The following is a 26,390-nucleotide window of genomic DNA, read 5'->3' on the forward strand; positions in this document are numbered from 1 at the left end:
CTTCTCTCTAAGCCATGATGTTTATATTGGTCCAGTTAAGTTTCTGGTCAATAGTTAACCCCAGAATCTTGAAGGTGGAAGGTCTGACAAATAGCCATGCCATTAAATGTCATGGACAGGTGATTAGATTCTCTTGTTGGAGATGGTTATTGCCCTGCTGGTATGGAGGAAAGGCCCTTGTCTGCATTGTTATAATCTAGAAAGCTAGTTGGTGAAGGAAATAAAGTGTTTATTTCCAGCTACAAATTATAAGCAAGCACGTAATAGAATAATTTATAAGCTGTATGGTGCTTTTAAGATACCATGTAGATGTGAAAGAACATTTGGTACCAAGACACAGACCATCTGTTTAGCTGCCTCCCTTCCTGAAGCACATCTAGCTGAATTCCCCATTGCTAATTTCTCCCCCAGTTCATCTCATCTAATTTAAGACTTGCTTCCTACTCCTTCAGCATCATTCCCAATAAACTGCTGAGCACAGAGCTTCCATCTTTGTCTCCATATTAGCTGGCATTGTAAATAGTTTCAGCACCTCCAATGCATAGTGGCAGTACTATGTACCATCTACAAGATGCAGTGCAGCAACTCGTTAAGCTTCATTCAACAGTTTCTTCCAAACCCATGACCTTGAACTGCTAAGAAGGACAAGGTCAGGTGACAATTGGGAATACCACCACTTGCAAGGTCCCCTCCAAGTCACTCACCATCCTGACTTCCGGAAATATATCATTGTTCCTTTACTATCACTGGGTCAAAATCCTGGAACTCACTTCCTAACAACACTGTGGGTGTACCTACACCACATAGACTGAAACAGTTTAAGGCAGTGGTCACTATCACCTCAAGGATTATTAGAGGTGGGCAACAAATGCTGGCCTTAGCAGCGATGCTCACCCCTCAAGAATGGGAGGGGATAAAAACCTCCTCATGCACCATCCAGCTCTTTTTGCCCCGTCCACTTCCAAATCGTTGCCATCACACCCCTTCTCAAAGAACCCACCCTTGACACCTCTGTCCTTGGGAACTACCACCCAACTTAAACCTCCATTTCCTCTGAGTGCCTTGAATGAGTTATTATTTTCCAGATACGTTCAACTCCTCTATGACTCCCTATGTATTTGAACACCTGAAGTCAGGCTTCCGCCCCTCTCTCAACCTGGAAAGGAAAGGGCCATTACCAACCCTCTCAGGGAAGATTGAGGGACACTCTGGTGTGTAGGGGTCATTTGAGCCTGATGGATGGTGGTGGTGGGGGGGATGCCGTAACAACTGAGAGGGTGGGGGTGTGCTGCCTGGGCTATGAATGTGTGCAAAAAGGGGAGAGTGGTTGCTGCGCATGTGTAAGATTTAAAGGGCCGCATTACGTGGAAAAAACGTGTATCTGCAGCACTCAGCACGGGACAGTGGCCTCAAATATGGGGCAGACCTGTAAAGTAAGGGACATTTGATCACCCTGGTTTCTGCCCACGCAATAAATAAAGTCATTTTCAATATAAAATATGGTTTTATAACAATGGAGGTACTTGCATTGGAAGCAGAGAAAGTTCACTAGACTGATTCCTGGGATGGAGGGATTGTCTTATGTGAAAAGGTTAAGCAGGTTGGGTATGCTAATTGGAGTTTAGAAGAATGATAGGTCATCTTATGAAACACAAGATTCTGAGGGGGCTTAATAAGATAGATATGCTAAGAGATTTCCTCTCTTGGGGGAATGTAGAACTAGGAGGCTCAGTTTAAAAATAAGGGGTCTTCCTTTTAAGAGTGAGATGAGGAAGAATTTTTCCTTGGTGGGTTATTAGCCTTTTGAATTCTCTTCCGCAGAGAGCAGTGGAGGAGGCTGGGTCATTGTGTATAGTCATGGCTGAGTTAGACAGATTTTTGATCTACAAGGGAATCAAAGGCTATGTGGGTGAGGGAAGTGCAGGCAGGAAAGTGGAATTAAACCATAATTGAATCAATCGTGATCTTATTTAATGGCAGACAGGCTTGATGGGCCAATGGCGTACTCCTATTTCTTACGAACTTATTACATACAAGAGTATCTTTAGGAGTGTCACATCCCTTCACTATTATCTCAAATGCTCCAAGGATTCATCCTTGGCTTTTTTTAAAAGCTGCACACTGAAAAGCCCTACATCTGAATATTGGGATATCTGAAGCCATCATCTTCAAACCCCTGCTAAATGTCATGCACTCACCACTGATTCCATTCCCTTCCCCAGCCACTATCTCAGGCTGAAGAAAATTGATCACCTGTGACTGTCGTCTTAGACCCCAAGCTGAACTTCCAACCCAATATTGATCGCAAAGACTGCCTAGTTTCACCTTGATAACATCACCTGCCTCTTCTCCCTCAGTCCATCTGCACTGTGAAACCCTTATCTATGCATTCATCACTCCCAGGCTCATGTATACTTATGCTGTCCTGACTAGCCTCCCATCCTCCACTAACTGTTAATGTCAACTGCCTGTACTTAACCATCCATCAAGGCTCCTATGCCTTGCCCTTAATGCCTTGTCCTTAATGACCTACAGTGGTTTCAGACCCCTAGAAGCCTTAAACATAAAACTTGCATCCTTTTCGTATAAAATCTCTCCTTGGCCTCAACCTTCCTTACCTCTAATATCCTCTACTACTATAAGCTTCTCTTTCCTTAACCACAACACTTATTTCTTCTGACTCTGGCTTCGTTTGCAATCCTCGTTTCTATGCTTTCTGCTGCCTAGACCCCAGATTCTTGAACTTTTCCACCTAAGCCCTTCTGTGCCTTCACCTCCCTGTACTCTCTAAAAACCCAACCTCTGACTTAGTTTTTGGTTGTCACTCCTAATCTCTTCATCTTTGGTCAATTGCCCAATTTTTCTTTTGTCTCGGTGAAGCACCTGAGGACATTTTTCTACTTTAAAGGGCATATATAAATGCAAATTGTGGTGGGAACAGGAGTAGGCTATTCCGCTCCTGGAGTCTGCTCTGCTATTCAACTGGGTCATGGTTGATATGTATCGCTGTTGTAATTGCTCAGCTTTCCTCCATATTTCTTCATTTCCTTCATTAATAACCTGTTGATCTTGATCATGAATATTTCAATTGATCTAACAACCACAGCCTTTTGGAGGCAGAGAATTCCGAATTTCTATTCCCATTTATGTAAAAAGATTCTTCCTGATTTGATTCCTAACTGGCCAAGCTCTTATTACTGGTATAATTCTGGTGAATATGTACTCTATCCTCACCACAGTCAGTTTATCCTTCCTGAAGTGCAGTGCCCAAAACTGAACACATTACTCGAGATGGGGTTTGACCAAAGCTTTATACAAATGCAACCTCACTTCTTCGCTTTTACATTCCAGCTCCCTTGAGATAAAGGCTGAGATTCCCTTACCCTTTTGATTATATTTTCTACCTTTTAGTGATTTGTGTAAATTAATTCACTCCTCCATAGCTCCTAATCTCTCATCAATAAGACAAATTCTGATTTATCTTTCTCAGATCTAAAGTACATGTGTGGATAGTTCCCCACATTAAACTCGATCTACCATAATTTTACCTACTCACTTAGTCTGTGTCCCTTTGTAACTTCTGGCTTCCGTTTACACAGCTTATTATGCTTCCTACTTTCATGTCTTCTGCAAACTTGGATCTGTGACTCTATTCCTTCATCTAAGTTATTAATATACATGGTGAAATGCGGAGGCCAATATAGATCCTTTGGAATGTCATTTGCCGCATCCTCCAAATCAGCGAGTCCCCACCCCCAACTTGTTGCCTCCAATTCTGTGCACTTAAAAAGTCATATAAATTTTTTCCACCCCTGGGCTTTTTAATCACACGAATGTAGGGCGACCAGAACTGCACAATTTTCCAGCTATGATCTCACCAAGGATCTGTTTTGATTTGAAATCAAATATTCCTGAGATCCACAATCACATACACAAGTTCCAGGCTTTCTTTTTCAGGGCATTACCGTTATATTCACCTACTTTAAAACATGGCTACCATCTATTAGCTATTGTTTTGTTCATCAAACGTCATTGGTTATTATTGCCTTTGTGATGGAATCGGTGATTTGAAAGTGTGTATTGTTTGATACAGACCCTAATTGAAAAGGGAAACTGAGAAAGGAAACTGACCTTTCCAGTTTCTAAGGAAACTAAGACCGAAACCAAGCTTGGAAACCAAAACTTCTGGGAGACGGAAACTGGTTGAAACTATACAAAGGACACAGAGCCATCAGACCAGGTGATGATCTCAGTATGGGCACAGTATGGGCAGGCTGAGGTAGACAGACTAGATCCAGAAGCTGAGAATAGGCAAATATACAGTTGCTTCAGCTGTTTCTGTTACTTGAGGATAACATTGGTGGATCCACGCCTTACAGACCCTTGTAAGCAGAGCCGAGGAAGTTCTGCCAATATATGCCGTTTTTAGTGAAGATCTTGCCTCTGAAACTCGCTTGTGTGCTGCTGTAGCTCAGACCAGGCTAAATCCTAGAAGATGAGCTGAATTTCTTTGAGGAAGGCAGAGTTTTGAGGGACTTGTGACTGAGATTAATGATGTATGTGCTGAGTGGACCACCGAGCCAACTTGTAAGATCTGTTTTAGGTGTAAATGCCATTTAATGTATAATTTATAGTTTATTATCAACTACAGTTTGCCTGTTAATTCACATTTAACTTATGTTGGTTTTGGGTTTTAGAATGTAGCTGGTTACCCAAGATAGTATTTAGTGTTTGCTTTGTTTGTCTCTTGTATAGTTAAAAAAATTGTTATAAACTGTGGAATTTTATGGCTTCATTCTTTCAGTAAGTAACTGGGATTTCGGATTTATTTTTAAAATAAAGTTACAAGTCTTGACTGACTGAGATCATGACATCTTTTTTTCCCAAATTGCCATCTGCCGCCTTATGAACAATAAATCCTATAATCCTTTTTCTGTATCAGCCCTGAATAACTATTAGCCAATTGAGCCATTGGATGTTCCAAAAGACACATTATATTCTAATTTAGATTTTAGAAAAAGCTCCCTGTTGCGTATTAGATTGACTTCAATAAAAATAATGGCCTAGATTTTATGGTTGTAATAATAGCAAACTGTCAGCATTTGCCAGCTGTTATTACAACTATGAAACTTTTGGATTGCCGTGTTTAAATGCACAAATGCGGATGCTAGAATTTGCTGTCAGTGATTCTCTGGTCCTTTGCAGGATGTGCTGCTGAAGTCCCTGCAAATGGAGATTATTTGAAATCCCTTTGATGTGAACTGCTATTTTTACTCTTAGAAAAGTAATTTTACTCTTTAAAAACCCCTGGAAAAAGTTACTACTCATGTATCTGAGATTTTAACAGTGTTGTTCATACATGTGCTGACCAACCTCTCTGGCTCTGAAAAAGTAATATATTTGTTAAATGTCAAATTTCTCCATTATGATAATTCTATAGGTTTTTAAAATAAAATTATATATTTTTAAAGTTTGATATTTTGGCTTTTACCTTGAACCTTTTTGCGTGTCCCAATCTATATTTCATCCACTGTAACAGTATTAAGAAGTGAAAGATAATTGGTATATTTCACTATTTGGTTTGCTGTCTATGACATTTCTTCAATGTTGTTGGCTACGTAACCTGCTCAACTACATCAGTGTTGCTGGATGCAGAAGATCCCCTACAATTGGTGCCAGAATCAAATTAATCTCTGGAATGGCGAAATCCACTGCACAGCAATTGCTGAATCTTTGTGGACAGCTTTCTTTGAGGTCGGTGATGCTATTTGGCTTCTGCCCTCAAAATCCAGACCAGTAACACAGTTTGAGGGTGAAGTTATAAAGCTGCAAGTTGATAGTTCTGATGAGAAATTTGTATCTGGTTGAGTGGGCGAATTGCAATGATGTAATTTTCTGAAAATGTATTGCTACGTCACATTTCTTCATTATATGTCTCCCATTTGCGTTTGCTGTCCATCTCTTACTCTTTTATTCTGTATTCATTTTTGGTGAATTGAAGGAGTTTGTATTGTTTCTGGAGTGATTTGATGTCACAAGGCACAGTTGAGCACTCATAGACGAGTGTTACAGTTCCATTGTATTTCACAGATTTTCAAACTGAGCCTACAAATTAATCCCAGAAGATAGTTTGATCTGTGTGTGGGACTGTACAGTGTCTTAAAAGCTGTTGCATTCTGTATTTTCTCTGTTTCTTGACTTGAAGCCTTTTGAGCAAGGCTCATCCAGGGTCTGATTACTGCACTTTAAAATTTGAAGGGATGAGAATGGGATCTGGTTGCTCGAGCCTGACATTTTGAAAATTGGGGATGAGGAGGTCAGGCAAAAGATGCTTATTAAAATGGAAGCCTTCATTTCTGTTCTCTGTAATTTATACCAATGAATGTTTTCTGTAGTTATGGTATTGACTTCAGCTGAATTGTGGTACTTTGAGTTGGGATGGGGGGTTGTGGATTGTTATGACATAGCAGTTGGTAAAGTCTGAATTGTTTAAATCCCAGAGAACAACTGTCATAACCTATAGTTTCAATTTGTATGTTTGAAATGCAGCTCTGAATTCAGAAATAAAACCACCTCAGGAGATTTTTAATATAAAACTAAATTAAATATTTATCACAAATTTGATTGAATTCTTTGAGGAAGTGATAAGAAGGGTTGATGAAGGTAGTGCAGTGGATGTTGTGTACATGGATTTTAGCAAGGCATTTGACAAGGTCCCACATGGCTGATTGGTCAGGAAAGTAAAAACCCATGGGATTCAGGGAAATGTGGCAAACTGGATAAAAGGTTGGCTTTGTAACAGGAAACCAAGGGTAATGGTCGATGGATGCCCTTGCAAACGGAAAGTTGTCTCAAGTGGTGTTCCACAGGTCTCGGTGTTGGGACCCTTGCTGTTTGTGTTATATATTAACGATTTGGACGTGAACGTGGGGTGCACGATTGGGAAGTTTGCAGATGACACAAAGATTGGCCGAGAAGCGTAGAGGATAGCCATAATATCCAAAATTATATAGATGGGTTTGTGGAGTGGACGGTAAAGTGGTAGATGGATTTTAACATAGAGAAGTGTGAGGTCATACATTTAGGGAGGTCAAACAGTTACAGAGATTACACAGTAAATGGGAATGCACTAAGAGGGGTAGATGAAGTGAGAGGTCTTGGCGTACAAGTACACAGGTTCCTGAAGGCAGTAGTTCAAGTAGACAATGTTGTAAAGAAGGCATATGGAATGCTCTCCTTCGTTGGCAGAGGTATAGAACATAAAAGTAAGGATATAATGTTGGAATTGTACAGAACACTTAAGGCCACAACTGGAGTATTGTATGCAGTTCTGGTCACCACATTACAGGAAGGACGTAATAGCTCTGGAGAGAATGCAGAGGAGGTTTACAAGAATGTTGCCAGGGTTAGAAAAGTATAGCTACAAGGAGAGATTGGATAGGTTGGGGTTATTTTCCTTAGAACAAAGAAGGCTGAGAGGTGACTTGATTGAGGTGTACAAAATTGAGGGGAATAGATAGAGTCGACAGGATAGATTGTTCCCCTTGGTGGAGAATTCTAGAACCAGGGGACATGGATTCAAGATAAGTGGCAGAAGGTGTAAGGGGGACATGAAGAAGAAATTTTTTATGCAGAGGGTAGTGGGCGTCTGGAATTCGCTGCCCAAGTTGGTGGTAGAGGCAGAAACTCTAAACTCTTTTTTAAAAGTATCTGGATCTGCACCTTAAGTGCTGTAAGCTGCAGGGCTATGGGCCGGGTGCAGGCAGGTGGGATTAGAAAGGGCACCTGGGTGTCCTCGGGCTGGCATGGACAAGATGGGCCAAATGGCCTTCTTCTGTGCTGTTACCTTTCTATGGTTCTAATTTAGCAACAAATTAAACACATACACATGCCTACAAATTTCTACCATAATAACTTTAAACAAATCCCAAATTAATACTCCTAGGTAAATCTTCACCAAGGCAACAATAACCCGTAGAATTTAAACAGACACCATTTTACCGTACGAATTCAAAATGAGGTTCCTTACAGTTTGGTTTCTTTGCACAGTTGTAGGCTTACAGGCTGGTTAGATCTTACATGCCTCTGACTCTCTCTCTCAAAATTCTTTTGGTTTATACCTAGCTTCCCCTTTTAAATGTAAATTTTCCATTGTATTACTAGGTTTTTACAAATTTTGCCTCTACTAGCCATAATCCTTTCGTTCCGCCAATTTTTAGTAATACAAACACTTTGTTTGGTGTCTCCTAGCTGGGTGCAAGATTTTACCCATTCTTTTGAATGATTTATTCAACAAATGTAAATTGCACTTTACCTTTTACTCCTTACGTTTATCAAATTAACATCTCAATCTACTATACATCAAGCACTCAGACTAGCTGGTTTTAATCCAATTAAGCCACACATAGACACAGACCCTACTACAATTCCAATTTAAAAATAATCTCTAATAACATTATAGAGATTAATCTCTTCATGACAGTCTCGAGGGTTATTTTTTCCTCAAAGGGCTCTTCCACAGGTTGGTTGGAAACCCACAGACCTGAGGTAATTTGTAGTGGACTGCAGGGATATGTCTTGCAGAATGTATGAAACAATTGGATAAAAGGCTGTAGAGTGGTATTAACCCATCATTATTTCGATCAGGTTTTTGAAGCAGCCATCTCCTGGGTAAAACATGATAAGGAACCCCGGGAGGAGCACATGGCCCGACTGATGGAACATGTTCGGCTACCTCTTCTCACACGTGAATACTTGGTGCAGGTAACATTACTATATTTAAGTTAAATTATGGCTTGCAAGGGTCACATCATTGTGAATTTAATTTTTGAAAGTTACAAATAATTAAGGCTAGATCTTTTGCATTGTCTTAGACTTGTGGGGACGAAATTAAGATGAACCATTTTATCTTCTATATCCATCACCTTAAAAATAGAGCTAACATAGACAGAGCAGTCTATCAGTTGCAAAGGAATTTTTTTTGTCCCCTAATATTACCGTGGGATACTTTAAAGCAGGCTTGTGGGAGCTATGTTGTGTGTGTATGTTTGTGTTTGTATGATTAACTTAATTAAGCTAAAGATTGTCAGACTGCAAGATTTGAATCATCAAAGGGGCTAAGTGTAAAAACATACATTTTTGAAATGGAATTGGGTGCGCTAAGATGTAGTGTGAATGGAATTTGCATTTGAAGATAAGTTGTGAGGTGGTTTGATTTTCAAAGGGACATGATACAATGTTTTACAACTGGCAAAATAGATACGGCAAAGTTAAGTTTATTTTTCCCAAAAGTGCTGGCCATAATGACCACATGAAAGATTTTTATATTCTGGGAAAAGTAACTTCCAAAGCAAGGGTGAAAGAATGGGATTTACTGATCAAAAGGGAGAAAATATATTTAAAGAAAGATGGAAAGCTGTATGGGGAGTGACCATGTGAGATTGTGAAAGATGGATTGTGTGAAACAGACCTTTTGAAAAAGCAGCTTCTAGCCACCCAGAGAAGTATTTGCTTGTTCCAGAGAGCAAGGTTTTGTTAAAAGCCTTGGAATTACATTGTTGAGTGAGAGGGAGAGAGAAGCTGTGAAACACCTCCCCTATAGCAACAGTGGGTGGTAATGTTGCTGGATGTTTTGTGGATTAAGAATCTATTTGGACTGCTGTCTGAAAGTTGGGAGTGCAGTTGGGAGTCTAGTTAAGTAGGAATCTTGTGAGAACTGTTATAAGACTAAGTTTAACTATGTAACTGTAATCTTGTGTGCTTAAGTTTTCTTTTTTTAATGTTTTAATTTAATCTTTAAAATCTTCAAAGATGGTAGTGGACTCTTTACTTCTGACTTCAGTGCACAAACCCCCTCATAATAAATACAAATTGCAAAATTGTTGTGATAGCTTGACCAAGTTTCCCTTTGGGTTTGGTCAGCCTGGCAGAAACACCTGCCATATCATAACACAGTGTATTGATAAGCTGTAGCATAGAGGAAATGTATGTGTTCTCTAGGCGAACTAGAATCAAGTAGTTGGTGTTGGTTATTGGCAAAACTATTCGCATATGATAAAGGAGAAAAATAATTTTGTGTTAAATGTTATTCTAAACTTGCTTATGGCATTCAAAATATTGATTTTATTTAACAGAGAGTAGAAGAGGAGACGCTGGTTAAAAATAGTAATGCATGCAAAGATTACCTCATCGAAGCGATGAAGTATCATTTGCTTCCAGCTGATCAACGTGCATTGATGAAAACAACCAGAACAAGATTAAGAACACCAGTCAGTCTTCCAAAGGTATGTGATTCTCAATATTTCAGTAGTTGCACAATCAAACACATTAATTATTGCCACATCCACACAACTATGATCAGATTTCATAACATTCTTGCTACCAATTCCCCCTTTAATTTACTCCAGCTGTAAGTGTTCAGCCAAATATCATCCTCTTGAGTTTCATGCACAGGAACTATCTAGGAGTGAATCAAATCATAATACTGTAGATTGCCAGATTGGCTAAGTTGATGATATAACTGCTTGCATCTTCTATTACAGAAAGCCATATAAATTTTTGTGACAAAATCAGGGCAGGATATTAAGGCAAGTTTCATTAATAACCATTTAGAATACATATCAAAATAATGTAACATATTGTGTTTTCCTCATTCTAACAGTTGATTGAGAGATTTTTTTTCTCTCTTTTTTTCCCTCCTTTGCTTTTTGAATAACTGCATGAGTTTAGTTGAGGGAAGAGCACATTTTCACAGTATGGGTGTATTGAATCTAAGTTTTTTTTCCTTACAAAAGTAAAATAACAAAGTTAATGATATCTTCTGCAGCTTAAGATGTAATGCAGAACTTTAACTGAACACCACTTTAAATTTCAGGTTCTGGTAGTGGTTGGTGGTCAGGCGCCAAAAGCTATCCGCAGTGTGGAGTGTTATGATTTTGCAGAGGAACGTTGGTACCAAGTTGCTGAACTTCCCTCTCGGAGGTGCAGAGCAGGTAGACGAGTGCTGATTAATACTTGGCTTTGGATGATCTTGACTTTAGATATAAAGTGTTCCTGATAATGTCCCTGAAAACCTATCTCTTTGACCGAGCTTTCAGTTACCTAACCTAATATCTCTTCATGTAGCTGGATGTCCAATTTTGACGGTAACACTCATTGGGTTGCATGGAGGTGGAAGCACCTTGGGTTGCTTTGCTATGTTGAAAGCCTCGTGTGAATGCAAGTTGTCGTAATCGTTGAAGTTGTATTCTGAGGAATTGATATATCTTTAGTGTCTTGGCTGGGTATGCTTTGAAGCAAGATTTTTTTTATGTATCAAAACTGGCAAATGACAGTCACTGTAATACTCTAGAAAAAAAGTGCTTGTTTTTGTATGATGCCTAATCACATACACCTAAATCACATAAAGCATGTCATGCACAGGCATTTTTGTTATATTGTGGTATATGGCAGCTGTCTTGCTGGCTGCAAATAAAGTGATGAATGTCCCATTAATTTATTTTTGATGGTGGTGGCTGAGGGAAGAATGTTAGCTGGAATATTAGGAGGTCTGCTTCTCTTTGGTTAGACTTTAAATGCTATTCAAACCACCAGAGCAAGGAGATGGAGTCTCAATTAAAAGATTAGAAGCAAGGCATCTCTTGTTAATATAACACTTCCTCAGTATTGAACAGATGCATAAACCTAGATTATGTGCTCAAGGCTTAGAGTGGAACTTAAACCCTCAGTCTCATTGTTTGGAGCTGAAAATGATACTTGAAGCTGAGTCTTAAAGCCCATTGTACAGGGACCTTAATTCCGCCTTGATCTTATTGTATAACAGCCTTGGGAATGCTTGATGCTGACAGTGGATATCAAATATTGGAGCAAATTATCATTTCCTTCAAAGGACATAATTTGGGGGAAAACTCTCAAAGCTCCTAAAGGTTTCCTAATAATTCTTTGATTTATGTTATCCAAAATATAGCCGAAAAGTAATTTGAAATTATTATCATTTGAAGTCCCAGTCATATAATAAAGCTGTGTTTTTGTTACAATTTTTGTTCATTCATGGGTGTATGCATTAATTCTTCAATTTCACAACACTAAAATAAATGCAGTTTATATTTATCCCTCGATTACAAATTCATGATAGCTTAGTTCTGGAATAGCAAGGTATGACCGTAGATTTATGAGCTATTGCCTGGTCATTCCTCCATCAGAAAGGCTGTGTATAAATACAGTGATTTGATTTCAAAGTTAATGTAATTTCAAAGAGGGAAAATAATGTACATGAGTCTGCCTTAATTAGCCCTAAGTTGGCAGTCATGACTCAGCGGTGGTTAATGTCCCACTCTAGGGATTTGAACACAAAATCTAGGTTGACATTCCAGTGCTGTACTGAAGGGCTGCTGTGCCATCTTTTGGATGAAACATTAAATGAATTCCCTGTCTGCCCCATCTGATACATGTAAAAGATTCCTGGAAGTATTTGTTCCCCAGCCAACATCATTAAAACAGATATCTGGACATTGTCTCTTTTTTTCTTATTTATTCACAGGATGTGGGCTTCACTGGCTAGGCCCACATTTATTGTCCATCCCTAGTTGCCCTTGAGAAGGTGGTGGTGAGCCGCCACCTTGAACCACTGCAATCCATGCGGTGTTGGTACATCCACAGTGCTGTTAGGAAGGGAGTTCTAGGATTTTGACCCAGCGACAGTGAAGGAATGGCGATATAGTTACAAGTCAGGATGGTGTGTGACTTGGAGGGAAACTTACAGGTGGTGGTGTTCCCATCTATCTGATTCCCTGTCCTTCTAAGTGGTAGAGGTTGCGGGTTTGGAAGGTGTTTTGAAGGAGCCTTGATGAGTTGCCGCAGTGCATCTTGTAGGTGAATATGTGTTGGTGGTGGCGGGATTGAGTGTTGAAGATGGTGGATGGGTTGCCAATCAACCAGGCTGCTTTGTCCTGGATGGTGTTGAGCTCCTTGAGTGTCGTTGGAGCTGCACCCATCCAGGAAAGTGGAGAGTATTCCATCACACTCCTGCAGATGGTGGACAGACTTTGGGGAATCAGGAAGTGAGCTACTCAGCTTGAGCCTGAATATTGTCCAGGTCTTGCTGCACATGGGCACGGATTGTTTCAGTATCTGAGGAGTCGTGAATGGTGCTGAACATGGTGCAGTCATCCATGAACATCCCCAATTCTGACCTTATGATGGAAGGAAGGTCATTGATGGAACAGCTAAAGATGGTTGGGCCTGGGTCATGACCCTGAGGAACTCCTGCAGTGATGTCCTGGGACTGAGATGATTGACCTCCAACAACCACAACCATCTTTCTAGGTATAATTCCAACCAGTGGAGACTTTTTCACCTCCCGATTCCCTTTGGCTTAAATTTTGGTAGGCCTTCTTGATGCTATATTTGGTCAAATGTGGCCTTGATTTTGAGGGCAATCACTATCACCTCAACTCTGGACTTTAGCTTTTCTGCCCTTGTTTGAGCCAAAGATGAGGTCAGGAGCTGAGTGACCCTGGTGGAACCCAAACTGGGCGTAAGTGCTGCTTGAGCATTGTTGACCACATCTTCCATCTCTTTGTTGATGATCGAGAATAGGCTGATGAGACGGTAATTGGCCGGGTTAGATTTGTCCTGCTTTTTTTGGGCAGGCCATACCTGGGCAATTTTCCACATTGCCAGGTAGATGCCAGTGTAGTAGTTGGAACAGCATGGCTAGGGGCATGCCTAGTTTTGGAGTGCGAGTCTTCAGCACTATTGCTAGAATGTTGTCAGGGCCCATAGACTTGGAGTATCCAGTGCCTTCAGCTGTTTCTTGACCTCATGTGGAGTGAATTGAATTGACTGAAGACTAGCATCAGTGATGCTGGGAACCTCAGGAGGAGGCTGATATGGATCATCCACTCGACACTTCTGGTTGAAGATGGCTGCAAATGCTTCAGCCTTGTTTTTTGCCTTGATGTGCTGGGTTCCATCATTGAGGGTGGGGATGTTTGTGGAGACTCCTCCAGTGAGTTGTTTAATTGTCCACCACCATTCATGACCAGTTGGTTGTGGCAGGACTGCAGAGCCTAGATCTGATTTGTTGGTTGTGGGATTGCTTAGCTCTGTCTATCACATGCTGCTTCCGCTCTTTGGCATGCAAGTTGTCCTGTGCTGTAGCTTCAATAGGTTGACACCTCATTTTTAGTATGCCTGGTGCTGCTCCTCTCATGCTCTCCTGCACTCTTGATTGAACCAGGGTTTATCCCCTTGCTTGATGGTAATGTGAAAGTAGTGGATATGCCATGCCATGTGGTTACAGATTGTGTTTAAATACAATTCTGCCGCTGCTGATGGCCCACAGCACCTCATAAATGCCTAGTTTTGAGTTGCAAGATTTGTTTGGAATCTATCCCATTTAGCACTGTGGTAGTGCCACAGAACACGATGGAGGTTAACTGCAGTGTGAAGATGGGACTTCGTCTTTGTCTTGCGGTGGCCACTGCTGTCGATACTGTCATGGACAGATGCATCTGCGACAGGTAGATTGGTGAGGTGGACCAAGTCGGTTTTTCCCTCTTGCTGGTTCCCTCGCCACCTGCCACAGTCTAGCAGCTATGTCATTTAAGACTCGGCAAGCTCAGTCAGTAGTGGTGCTACCCAGCCACTCTTGGTGATGGACATTGAAGTCCCCCACCCAGAATGCCACCATCAGTGCTTCCTCCAAGTGGTGTTCAATGTGGAGGAGTAGTGATTCATCAGCTGAGGGGGGATGGTACATAGTAACCAGAAGGAGGTTTCCTTGCCCATGTTTGACCTAATGCTATGAGATTCATGGGGCCCAGAGTCAACGTTGACGACTCCCAGGGCAACTGGCTCCTTACTGTATACCATTGTTCTCCCACCTCTGGTGGGTGATTACTGATTATGGGACCTTGCAAGTTGTCTTCCATATTTCTTCCATTGCAAGAGTGACCATGTTTTATAAGTTCTAATTAGCTATAAAGCACTTTTAGGACATCTTGAGGTTGTGAAAGGTATTATATAAATGTAAGTCTTTTTTTCTTGACTTTGGGTAGAAGAAATGAGCCCCCCAGAATTATGTTAACATATTTGGGTGATGTCTTCACATTAAATGAATGCCCTGGAATAAGACCGTTCAATGATGACCTCCTTGAGAATATATAGGAAAAATATTGAATCTATCTAAGTTTTCAAAAAGTTTTGTGCTGTTAAACATTGTGGAGAGATTGAGTGGTTCCTGCTTACGATGCAGTAAGTTTGGATGCGGGGGAGACATTGCTGAAAACTACAGCTAAGTGAACAAATAGGGGTCAGATCTTGCTGGTGTGTGCACAGTAAGACTTTTTCACTCATGCTTCAGCTCAAAATGTCGGCGTTGGAATTGCAAGCTGATAACAGTCAGGGGTATATCTGGGATGTTGCTGAATTACAGGACCAACAGTCTATCTTCTTAACCAATAAGACTTGAGGATTGAGGATGAAGCTGGAATGATGAGAAAAGAAATAGTGTGAATTAGATTCAAATCAAGTATTACTAAAGAAATCAAGCGAAGGAAAGAAAGATTGGATTGAGGGAGAGGGAAAAAGGAAAAAGTAAGAAAAAGTTAAACAAAAAAAAATTCCAACAACAATTTGCTACCTGTAGGAATGAGATGCCATGGTTTCAATTGTTCCCTTTCTTGGCTGGAGAGGTTGAGAACATAAATCTCATCATTAAAAAGGAGCTATGTGGTTAAGTACCAGCCCTGACTTTTTGCAGTGAGTTTATTGGTAATTAATGTGCGAGCGCAGCAATTTCTTAACTGCTCTTCTCAGTTGGCTCACAGCAGAGCACTGCAAATTGTCCAGTAATGTGTGACGATTTTCAACTCACAGGTCATCGCTTCCTCACTACAAATTGCTGGATGATTAATAAAAGTGTTGTGTATTAAACTTGCAATTATTTTGCCAACAAATTCATCCATGCCTATTTGAGAACATTGCAAAAATCACTGTTTAATCAGGAGGCCAGTTACTCTTCCCAATAAACACCTAGACCTTTGAAAGAAGTCCAAGGCCAAGGAGATCTTTTAATGCACCTCCTTGATTTTGAGGCTCTGAGAGTTTGTCAGACTTCCTGTACTTCTGAGGCTTTTTAAATCTGTAATGCAAAATGGTTATTTATACAACTAATACACTTAATGTGAGAGACTAAGGAAGGCAAGTTGTCTCTGCAATTTTGAACTTTGTAAACAAAAGATTACAGAATGAAATGAAGTCCAAGTTGATTTTCCTTTTTAATCCACCCACAGTTTAATCTGAATCAATGTTTTTTCCACAACATAACCAGGTTTCTTTTGTTTGTACAAGTGACAAGAGGTTAATTAAATGAAATTGTAGCAATCTGTTTTGATGCAACCATAGGACTGTGAAGGGCCTGTTGATTGCTAGAGAGAAGTGCATTTATCATCCAAGAGTTGACTTACATTTTTATCCTTCCTGTTCCCTGCAGGTGTGATGTATATGGGTGGGTTGGTTTATGCTGTTGGAGGTTTTAATGGTTCATTAAGAGTGAGGACAGTTGATTCATATGACCCAGTCAAGGACCAGTGGATGAGCAATGCTAACATGCAGGACAGGCGGAGCACTTTGGGAGCAGCAGTACTGAATGGATTGCTATATGCAGTGGGAGGATTTGACGGAAGTACAGGTATGCCCAAGCTGTGTATGCTGGTCGTCTATGTTGTTACGCAATACATTATTGGGATTGAGATTAGTATATTTTTAACATTATTTGTAGCTTAAAAATTATTACGAAAGGCCCTCATTACTTTTTTTTAAGTAAAAATAAAGATTTCTATGCCCATTTCTGTTCAGAAGATTTAACTACACGCTTTGGATGGAATCTTACCAGCGCATGGAAGTGGCTTTGGCACGGTCGGGTAATTTCAGAAAATATTGCACCGGAATGTTTCCTCTCCTGTTCCTCATTTACTTGCTGCCCCCAGTGACCTCAGCCAAAAGCACAGCATTAGTTTTCACGCATATATTAGCGTCACCCAGCTCTTCCCCACCACCACCACCACGACCACCACCTCTCTCTCGATGGCAATACTGTTGCTAAATTGACTGCCTATCCAACGTCAAGTACTGGATGACCAGAAATTTCCTTCCAAGTTTATATTGGGTAGACTGAAGCCGTTGTTTTCGTTTTCCGCTCCAAACTCCATTTCCCTACTACCGATTCCATCCTTATCCGTGGCAACAATCTGTGATTCAACCAGCTTGTTCGCAATCTTGGTGTCGCATTCGAACTGATGTGATCATCCAGTCACATCTGATTTTGCCCTTGTCTTGGCGCATCTGCTGCTGAAACCCTCATTCGTCCCGTTGTTAACTCTAATAACTATTCCAACACACTCCTGGCAGATCTGCTGTATTCTACCTTTTGTAAACTTGAGTTCATCCAAGACTCTGCTGCCTTTGCCTTAACTCACACCAAGTCCCGTACACTAATCACCCTGTGTCCGCTGACCTACATTGGCTCCCGGTCAAGCAACAACTTGAATTCAAAATTCTCATCTTTTTGTTTTCAAATCTCTCCATGGCCTTGCCCTTCCCTATCTTTGTTATATCCTCCACCCCCACAACCCCTTGGGCTTTTTATTACATTAAAGGTGCTATATAACTATAAGATGTTGTTGTTTGTGTTCTGGCCTCTGAGCAACCTTGCTGGAGGCAGGGTCTGAAAGGCACCGACTACCAGTCTGGCAGTAGCAGGAAGCTAAGAACATAAGGAATAGGAACAGGAGTAGACCATTCGGCCCCTCACGCCTGCACCGCCATTCAATAATATCATGGCTGATCGTCTTGTGTTTCGATTTCCACATTCCTATCTAACCCCAATAACCTTAGATTCTTGTTAGGCAAGGGAATCAACCTTCCTCTGCCTTAAAAATATTCAGTGACTCCGCCTCCACCACCTTCTGAGGCAGAGAGTTCCAAAGTCGCACAACCCTCTGTGAGAAAAAAATTCTCCTAATCTCTGTCCTAAAAGGGTGACCACTAATTTTAAAACAGGCCCCCTAGTTATGGACTCACCCACAAGAGGAAGCATCCTTTCCATGTCCACCTTGTTAAAGCCATTCAGGACCTTGTATACTTCAATCAAATTACCCCTCACTCTTCTAAACTCTAGTGGAAACAAGCCTAGTCTGTCCAACCTTTCATCTTAAGACAACCCGCTCATTCCAGGTATCAATTTAGTAAACGATGAGCAAAGAAGTGTCCACTTAGGGGCAAATTGGTGACTTTGATGAAATCTTACTGGCGGTGGATGGGACTTCCCCTCAAACCCACCCCCACAAGCCAGCAGGTGCCTGGAGGTGGCCTCCTGGCATCAGACTGGGGAGCCAGCAAAGCCTCCCTTAACTCCAGGTGCTGGAGGGCCACAGCTGTGGCAGCAGGCCATCCTGTGGAAGGATTCCCTCCTCACAATGATGGCCTGGGAGTTGTGATCACACTTCTTTCTGCTGATTTTTGTAGTCTTCAGAGGGTGCCTCCCTCTTGAGGTACCCTTCTGGCCTCCCAAGTACAGCGGCAGTGCCCACCTCTCCCGGCTGTTGCGACTGGACCTCTGACCTGCGGAGCCTGCCCGTCTGCCAATTCGCAGCCCACCTTCAGGGGCCCTGTTAATTGGCAGTTGTTAATTGGCTTCCTCCAGGAAGAGTGTGCCGATGGATGGACCTCAGAAGCCATAGGGCAGGATTTTTCCCTTGTCGGGCGGGCGCGGTGGGCAGGCCTGAGAACTAAGGTGGTAAGATTCCGCCCTGTAAAAGCCACTATATTTCTTAACCTATTTGAAAAGCACTTAGATCATCATGTGACGCTCCCATATTTTTGCGAAGATTTAAAAAAAGGCTCCAGTGTATAACGTTGAAACAGAATACTTGCACGAAGTATTATTGGTGCTATTTACTGTTGGTCTAAATAATTTACTTACGTTACTATGTTTAAAACGCACCCTTAGTAAAGTCTGAAAAGGCTCATTAAAAAGCTTACTTTCCTCTTGTGTGTGTGACTTAATTCTAAATAACTTGCCTGTGTTTTGCTACTTGCTGCTTTTGCTCATCTGAATATAAATTACTTGGGATAGTTTCTGGTATTTAATTTTGGGTATATGAGTAATTTCCAATGAGTGTAAAATGATTAAACCTTCTGAAATAGTATGATGATTAGTAATGGGGGTGGGTGTTGTGATTTCACAACATGTACCTGATGTATGCCAGTACCCATTGATAGATCTACTATAGGCTAAAGAGCTGGAAAAGACCTAGCTCTTGGTGTGGAGGGGGGTGGGCAGGTCTGTGGCGGGGATAGGTTAAAAAAAAACAGTAAAGGCAAAACATGAGAACATGATTATGCAGCAAAACAGAGAAATGGAAATTGGGTAGGAGGTAACCAGTGGCGTGAAATGGTAAAATATGCATTTTATAACAGGAAAAGATAAAGGCAGCTAAATAGAAAATAAGGCAGGCTCAGATGGTAAACTTAGTTCCCAGTTTAAAACCACAAAAGAGTGGTGAATTAGCTTTCTTCAGTTGGTCTCTACTTCCGGGCTAGGAAAGAGGAACTTGGCCTGAGTTTCTGCTAAATATCCAGTGATGTCCTCGTAGAAAGTGCATCAGTGTGAATATCTGTTAAAGGCAGGATTGGATTTCACTGTGACACCTTCGCGTAGCCTGCTGGTACTCACTTTCTTGGCTTTTGCATGAAGAATAGCCACTTGAAGTACTGGAGGGCTGCTGTGTCCCTAGAACTGTAACTCAATGTATGTTCATATCTTCTCCGAAACAAGTTGAGAGCAGCAGGTAAATAAAATTAGGAAAAATAAGAGAAATGAAACAAGTGGTGAGTTATAAATACGTTTCTTCATTTTGCAGGTTTATCATCTGTAGAGGTATACAATGTCAAAGCGAATGAATGGTTTCATGTAGCCGCAATGAACACTAGAAGGAGTAGTGTTGGTGTGGGTGTTGTAGGAGGTGAGTTCTACTGAACCAATTGTACTGTGCTATCAATTCAAAATCTGTCCTACATTTTTTTTGTCATTCATGGCATGTGGATGCCCATCTCTAAACTGCCCCCTCGAAGGTGCAGTCCACATGGTATAGGTAGTCCCACAGCGCAGTAAGGGAGGGAGTGCCAGGACTTTTACCTAGTGTTGAAAAAGGAATGGTGATATAGTTTCAAATTAGGATGGTGTCTGGCTTGAAGGGGAACTTGCAAGTGGTGGTGTTCTCATGCGCCTGATGTCCTTGTTCTTCTAGGTGGTAGAGGTCGTGAGTTTGGAAAATGGTGTTGAAGAATTGTCGAGTTGCTGCAGTGCACCTTGTATACGGTGGACACTGCTGCCACTGTGCATTGGTGGTGGAGGGAATGAATATTTAGGGTTGTGGATGTGGCCCTGATCAAGGGGCTGCTTTATACTCGATAGTGTTGAGTTTCTTGAGTGTTGTTGGAGTTGCACTAATCCAGGCAAGTGCGGAGTATTCCATCACACTCCTGACTTGTGCCTTGGTGGTGGTGGACAGGCTTTGGGGAATCAGGAAGCGAGTTACTTGCTGCAGAATTCCTAGCCTCTGACCTGCTCTTGTAGCCACAGTATTTATATGGCTAATCCAGTTCAGTTTCTGGTCAATGGTAACCCCAGAATGTTGATAGTGAGGGATTCAGTGATGGTGATGCCATTGAATGCTAAAGTTAGATGACTGGATTCACTCTTGTAGATGGTCATTGTCTGGCACTTGCGTGGCGCAAATGTTACTTGTCACTTATCAGGCCAAGCCTCAATGTTGTCCAGATCTTGCTGCATTTGGACATGGACTGCTTCAGTAACTGAGGAGCTGCGAATGGTGCTGAACATGGTACAATCATCAGTGAACATCCCCACTTATGACCTCATGACGGGGGGAAGGTCATTGATGAAGTAACTGAAGATGGTTAGGTCCAGGACACTACCCTGAGGGACCCCTGCAGTGATATCCTGGGGCTGAGATTATTAGCCTCCAACAACAACAACCATCTTCCATTGTGCTAGATATGACGCCAACCAGCAGAGAGTTTTCTCTCTGATTCCCATTGACTTCAGTTTTGCTCGGGCTCCTTGATGCCACATTCAGTCAAAAGTGCTTTGATGTCAAAGGCAGTGACTTTCATGTCACTTCTGGAATTGTGCTGTTTTGTCCATGTTTGGACCAAAGCTGTAATAAGGTCAGGAGCTAAGTAGCCCTGGCAGAATCCAAACTAAGCATCAGTGAGCAAGTTTTTGCTGAGTAAATGTTATTTGACAACTCTGTTGACAACATTACTTTGCTGACTGAGAGTATTCTGATGGGGTGGTAATTGGCTGGGATTGGATTTGTCCTTTCTTGTGGTCAGGGCGTACCTGGGCAATTTTCCATATTGTTGGGTAGATGCAATTTTGTAGCTGTACTGGAACAGCTTAGTTAAGCACAGCTGTTTCTGGAGCACAATTCTTCTGTACTACTGCCAAGATGTTGTCAGGCCCCATAGACTTTGATGCATCCAGTGCGTCAGCTGTTTCTTGATAATATATGGAATGATTCGAATTGGCTGAAGACTAGTATTTGTGATAGTAGGGCCCTTAGGAGTAGGCTGTGGTGGATCATCCACTCAACACTTCAGCTGTTTCATGTTTTGTCACTTTAAATTAATACAGGGTGATGATTATTCGTTCGGTGGTATAGACTTGGGTATTGCTGAAAAAAGAGACATTTTCTGTCAAAGCTTTTTGTCTTGCAATCATCTGGACAATTTGCAAGAAAATACCAGTGTCAGGGGAAACAGCGTATTTTTACTGCCAATCACTTGCACAATCAACTGGTGCATTCTCCATGGCAACACTTCTACCAATCAGAGTCCACTTGCCAACCAATCAGCACTCTTTCCTCGTGCAGCATAAATATGTCGCTTCCCCTGACATTGGTATTTTCTCGCAAATTGTTCTGATGAGTGCAACACGAAAGCTTTGACAAAAAATGTCTCTTTTCTTTCAGCAATACTGAAGTAATAATGATTATTATTATTAGAAGACAGTAAATTGATGTTCCCATGTTTTTATAAATCAACGAGATTATGTATTATAGTCTTTGACTCCCAATTATAAAAAAACATACAAAATACTGGAACCAGGTAGCTATACTGTGATGTGTTTCTTTTAAATGTTTAAGCTTTACAAATCCCACTGCAACTTAATTGTTCACCCCGAGGCTGAACCACAAATGGTTGGTAATTTCTGTCATGCGAGTGCTGTTTAATTTACTAGCATGGTTAGTGAACTGCAATGTTGGAATTTGTCACTATAATTGGACTTTCGCTTCTATTCTGTTCTTCTACAGTATGAGCAGGAATTATGTACTACGTTTCCTGTCACAGCTGAAATGGGCTACAAGGAATCATGGCCTCTTAGTGACATGACTGGTTCGTGGTGGCGTTCTGAAAAAGAGGAGATATCTTTTCAGCTGCCCAGTGAACAGTCTCATAAGCTCTTAAACTATTTGCCAATGTTGTCAGTGCTAATTTGTGTTTTTTTTAAAGCTATGTTTAAATTCTCAGCCCCTAGTGGTGCATAATATACTGCTTGTCCGTAACCAGTGAAGTCAAAAATATTTTAATTATATGGTATGAAGCAGAAGACTTCTGTGGCAAACAATTTTATTCAGATTTTGAGCATTTATTTTCCCCCCCGTCTCTGCCCATTCCCAAAGCCATCTACTGCTCTACACTCATTGAGCACCTCTGACATCTCGTTGAGGAGTGCCATTCTTTTTGTGTGACCCTTGTTACTGAGTGTTCACAGGCTATTGAATGAGGGCAGTCTATATTTGGTCTCCCCAGTGTAGTGGCATTTTGAGCAGCGACTACAGTAGACTAAATTGAAAGAAGCACAAGTAAATTGCTGCTTTGCCTGGAAGGAGCGTTTGGGGACTTGGACAGTGAGGATCTCCACATGTCACTACTTTCAGCAAGCATAACTGAATAGCAACCCAGAGTGGGAACTCTGAACAGTCTTTCTTCAATTTAGAAGCACTGACAACTGCCACCTTGACTGGGGATTAGCTAGCTCAGCACAGAGTGTGGGATTGAGATTGAGCCCATTCTCTTCCTAATCTGTCAGTCTCAGGTACTCACTGCCTTAATAAGCTGAATGATTTAGGCCAAAAGTCAAACATGGAGCTTTAATAAGGGTATATAATCTCTCTCCTACAAAGTGGCTAATTTGTCAAAATGTAATACTAAATAACATCTATGAATATTTAAATCTTTGAAGATAATCCTCAGTACCACCCAAAAAGAGAACCTATGAACATGGTATTCCCCACTATGGTGTGCAGAGCAGATCTGTCTATCATAGGTATTTACAAAAACTCTTGTAAATTGAAACTGTCCTTTATCCCCATTTTTTTGGTATGTTTTTGCTAGGTGTGCTGTATGCTGTAGGTGGCTATGATGGGGCATCTCGACAATGTCTTAGCTCTGTAGAGGCCTACAACTCAGTCAAAAATGAATGGACTTACATTGCTGAAATGAGCACACGTCGCAGTGGAGCAGGTGGGAAATTGGAAAATACAGGCTACGCTTGAAGAGGAAAAATTTGCAGGCTGTGGGGAAAGAATAGTAGAATGGTTCTAATTAAATAGCTCTCTCAAAGATCATGCATGTGATGGACTAAATGGCCTTCCTCTGTGCTGTATTATCCAATGATTCTATGAAAAGCAGTAACAGGCCTGATTATTGATGATTGCCTTATAGAGCAGATAAATTAAAACAGCATCTTAGCATTCATTAATTTATGAATTATCGGCAAATAATCATGGGGTAAGATTTCCTCTGTGCTATTTCTAATATTGTAAAATTCATTCATAAACACAGAATTTTTGGTATAGACATTACACAAGAAATGTTTTTAATGGCTTTTTTAAAAAAAATGATATATTCCAAAAAGAAGGCTTGTACTTAATCTTTTTTCTAAGATTTATTTATCTTTAAATGCAGTTGTAGTTTCAGAGCAATACTGAAAGGGAATGCTACACAGTCAGAGGTGCCATATTTCAGATGAGACTTTAAACTGTGGCCACATCTACCCTCTGTAAATGATCCCATGGCACTATTTAAAGAAGAGCTGGAGAGTTCTCCTCATGTCCTGGCCAATATTCATTCCTCAACCAACATCACTATAACATATTGTTTGCTCATTTATCTCATTGCTGTTTGCAAGGCCTTTCTGTCTGCAAATGGGTCTGACAATTCCCTGGATAAAACACTTTTACTGGTTTTGAGATGTTCTGATATCAGGAAAGTTGGCCACTTTTGTCATGTGCATCCAATATTCCAAATAAATGAAATGGGGATTGAATTTTATTTCCAGTGCAATGTATCTGAAGTTGCTGCTTGTGCCCTCTAAAGAGCAGCTTTCACTTTGACTTTTATTCTGTAACATAATACTGTCCCATCTTTGTAATGGTTGAAAATGTTATTCAGCAAAGGGAAAGCCAAATTTATTACTGCAGCCAAATTCACTTGTGTTTTTTATATTATATGATTAAAATTAGCTTAAAATGTAGTGGTGGCCGAAGCAGTCATAACAATGTTCTTCTCCTCATTCCCTGCCTCTGCCCTTCACACACCCCCCGCACCCCTTGACTCTGGCCCAATTCAAGCATCAAGAAAAACTGATTGATTCAGGAAGGTAATAGTGGATTATGCAGGGAATATCGTCTTAACCTATTGTGGAATCTCCTTAGTTTCAAGATAGGAGACCCATATTTTTAAGCAATCGAAGGTAATTGGATCTTGTTTGCGTTGTTGCAGGTGTTGGAGTTCTAAATGGTTTACTCTATGCAGTTGGAGGTCATGATGGCCCACTGGTGAGGAAAAGTGTGGAAATGTATGATGCCTCTGTAAATTCCTGGAAGCAGGTTGCAGACATGAATATGTGCAGAAGGAATGCAGGTTGTATTGGCTAAGCAAAAGTCTTGTTTCTTTTAATTTTTGGTTATGAACAAGGCACAGGAAAAAAACTAACCTATTTCTCTGCCCCCTGACAGGTGTCTGTGCTGTAAATGGTCTGCTGTATGTAGCTGGTGGAGATGATGGCTCCTGTAACCTTGCATCTGTGGAATATTACAACCCAGCATTAGATAAATGGATACTTCTACCACATTGTATGAGCACAGGAAGAAGTTATGCAGGTCAAAAAAAATTTGCTTGCTTTTCTTTCACAGTATGTGTATATCCATGTTTACAACACTCCATTAGTGTTATTTTACAGACCACCTTGGAAGGTTCTTCCTGTGAATTGATTTGGTGTAGCCTACCTGCTATATTTGTGTCCAAGCTCTCCCTCTGCTGGTTTATTGGGATATTGCATCTTTCAGCCTTGGCGTATAACACCAAAAGAATTAGTTTTACCAATTGTTTTTCATTTCATATTTTGTTTTTTTGCCCATGTTTTTCTGGTTGATGAAAGATCCTGATAATTCACCGAAGGTCTAAACAGCTGAAGTTGAGAAATGTGAATTTTCATCATAAAACAAAGGCATTATCATCAGACTTTAAAATGTATATTATACACAAATTTATGACATTGCTCATTTTGACACTTTCGCAAATTGAGGAGTTGTGGGATTGATACATTCATTATCCTCCACTGCAGGAGTAAAGGTGGACAAAACACTGCAGTGACCTTTGCAACTGTCTTGGGATAACATGGTTATGACTAATTACTCTGATCCTTGATTTATTTCCTGCTCACTTGGGGAGCTTGTAGCTTCCTCTTAGTTCTTCAAAGTAGCTTAAGGCTCAATTCAGAAATAAGCACAGTAGGCCTACATTGCACTCCATGGCCCAGAGTATTGAGGGATATTGTTTATGATCTTCATAGACACTGATAACTTTTAAAAAGATTTGAACTTCCACACCCCACTGAACTTATTTCTTCCAATCTTGACTCTTCTCCCCCACCCTTTTCCAGTGTCTTCCCACCTACATCTATGGTTCTTCTGATGCCCCACCTCATTTCAACAGTTTCCAGTTTCCTGGTCTGAAGGCCCTCTGCTTCTTCCTTGAATGAAGGCCCAAACAACCCTCGTCCACCACCACCCTCCTCCTGGCTGAACTTTGTTCTCTCATTGAACAAGCATGGGCCCTAGTTATGCCTGTCTTTTTGTGGCTTATGTGGAACATTCCTTGTTCCAGTCCTGCATGGGCCCCACCCACAACTCTTTTTCTGGTACACTGATGACAGTATTGGTGCCGCTTCCCGCTCTTGTCCGCAACTGGAAAAAAATAATCAGTTTTGCTTCCAATTTCCACCCTTTTCTCAC

The 26,390-nt window shown here is 41.0% G+C and overlaps 1 protein-coding gene across 3 annotated transcripts in view; it reads left to right on the forward strand.

Annotated features, from left to right (window-relative positions):
• Positions 1-26,390, forward strand: part of klhl2 (kelch-like family member 2) — a 151,659-nt gene that overhangs the window by 116,867 nt on the left and 8,402 nt on the right. For 2 of the 3 annotated variants that reach the window (XM_041189927.1, XM_041189947.1), the window contains 8 exons: positions 8,647-8,763; positions 10,134-10,283; positions 10,874-10,991; positions 16,496-16,693; positions 19,926-20,027; positions 23,488-23,616; positions 24,877-25,017; positions 25,113-25,256. In XM_041189927.1, coding sequence (XP_041045861.1) covers positions 8,647-8,763; positions 10,134-10,283; positions 10,874-10,991; positions 16,496-16,693; positions 19,926-20,027; positions 23,488-23,616; positions 24,877-25,017; positions 25,113-25,256 — 1,099 coding nt within the window. The remainder of the gene's footprint in view (positions 1-8,646; positions 8,764-10,133; positions 10,284-10,873; positions 10,992-16,495; positions 16,694-19,925; positions 20,028-23,487; positions 23,617-24,876; positions 25,018-25,112; positions 25,257-26,390) is intronic. The other variant, XM_041189937.1, reaches the window with a different exon arrangement.

Source organism: Carcharodon carcharias, chromosome 1, assembly GCF_017639515.1.
Source record: "Carcharodon carcharias isolate sCarCar2 chromosome 1, sCarCar2.pri, whole genome shotgun sequence".
In the NCBI taxonomy this organism is placed as follows: domain Eukaryota; kingdom Metazoa; phylum Chordata; class Chondrichthyes; order Lamniformes; family Lamnidae; genus Carcharodon; species Carcharodon carcharias.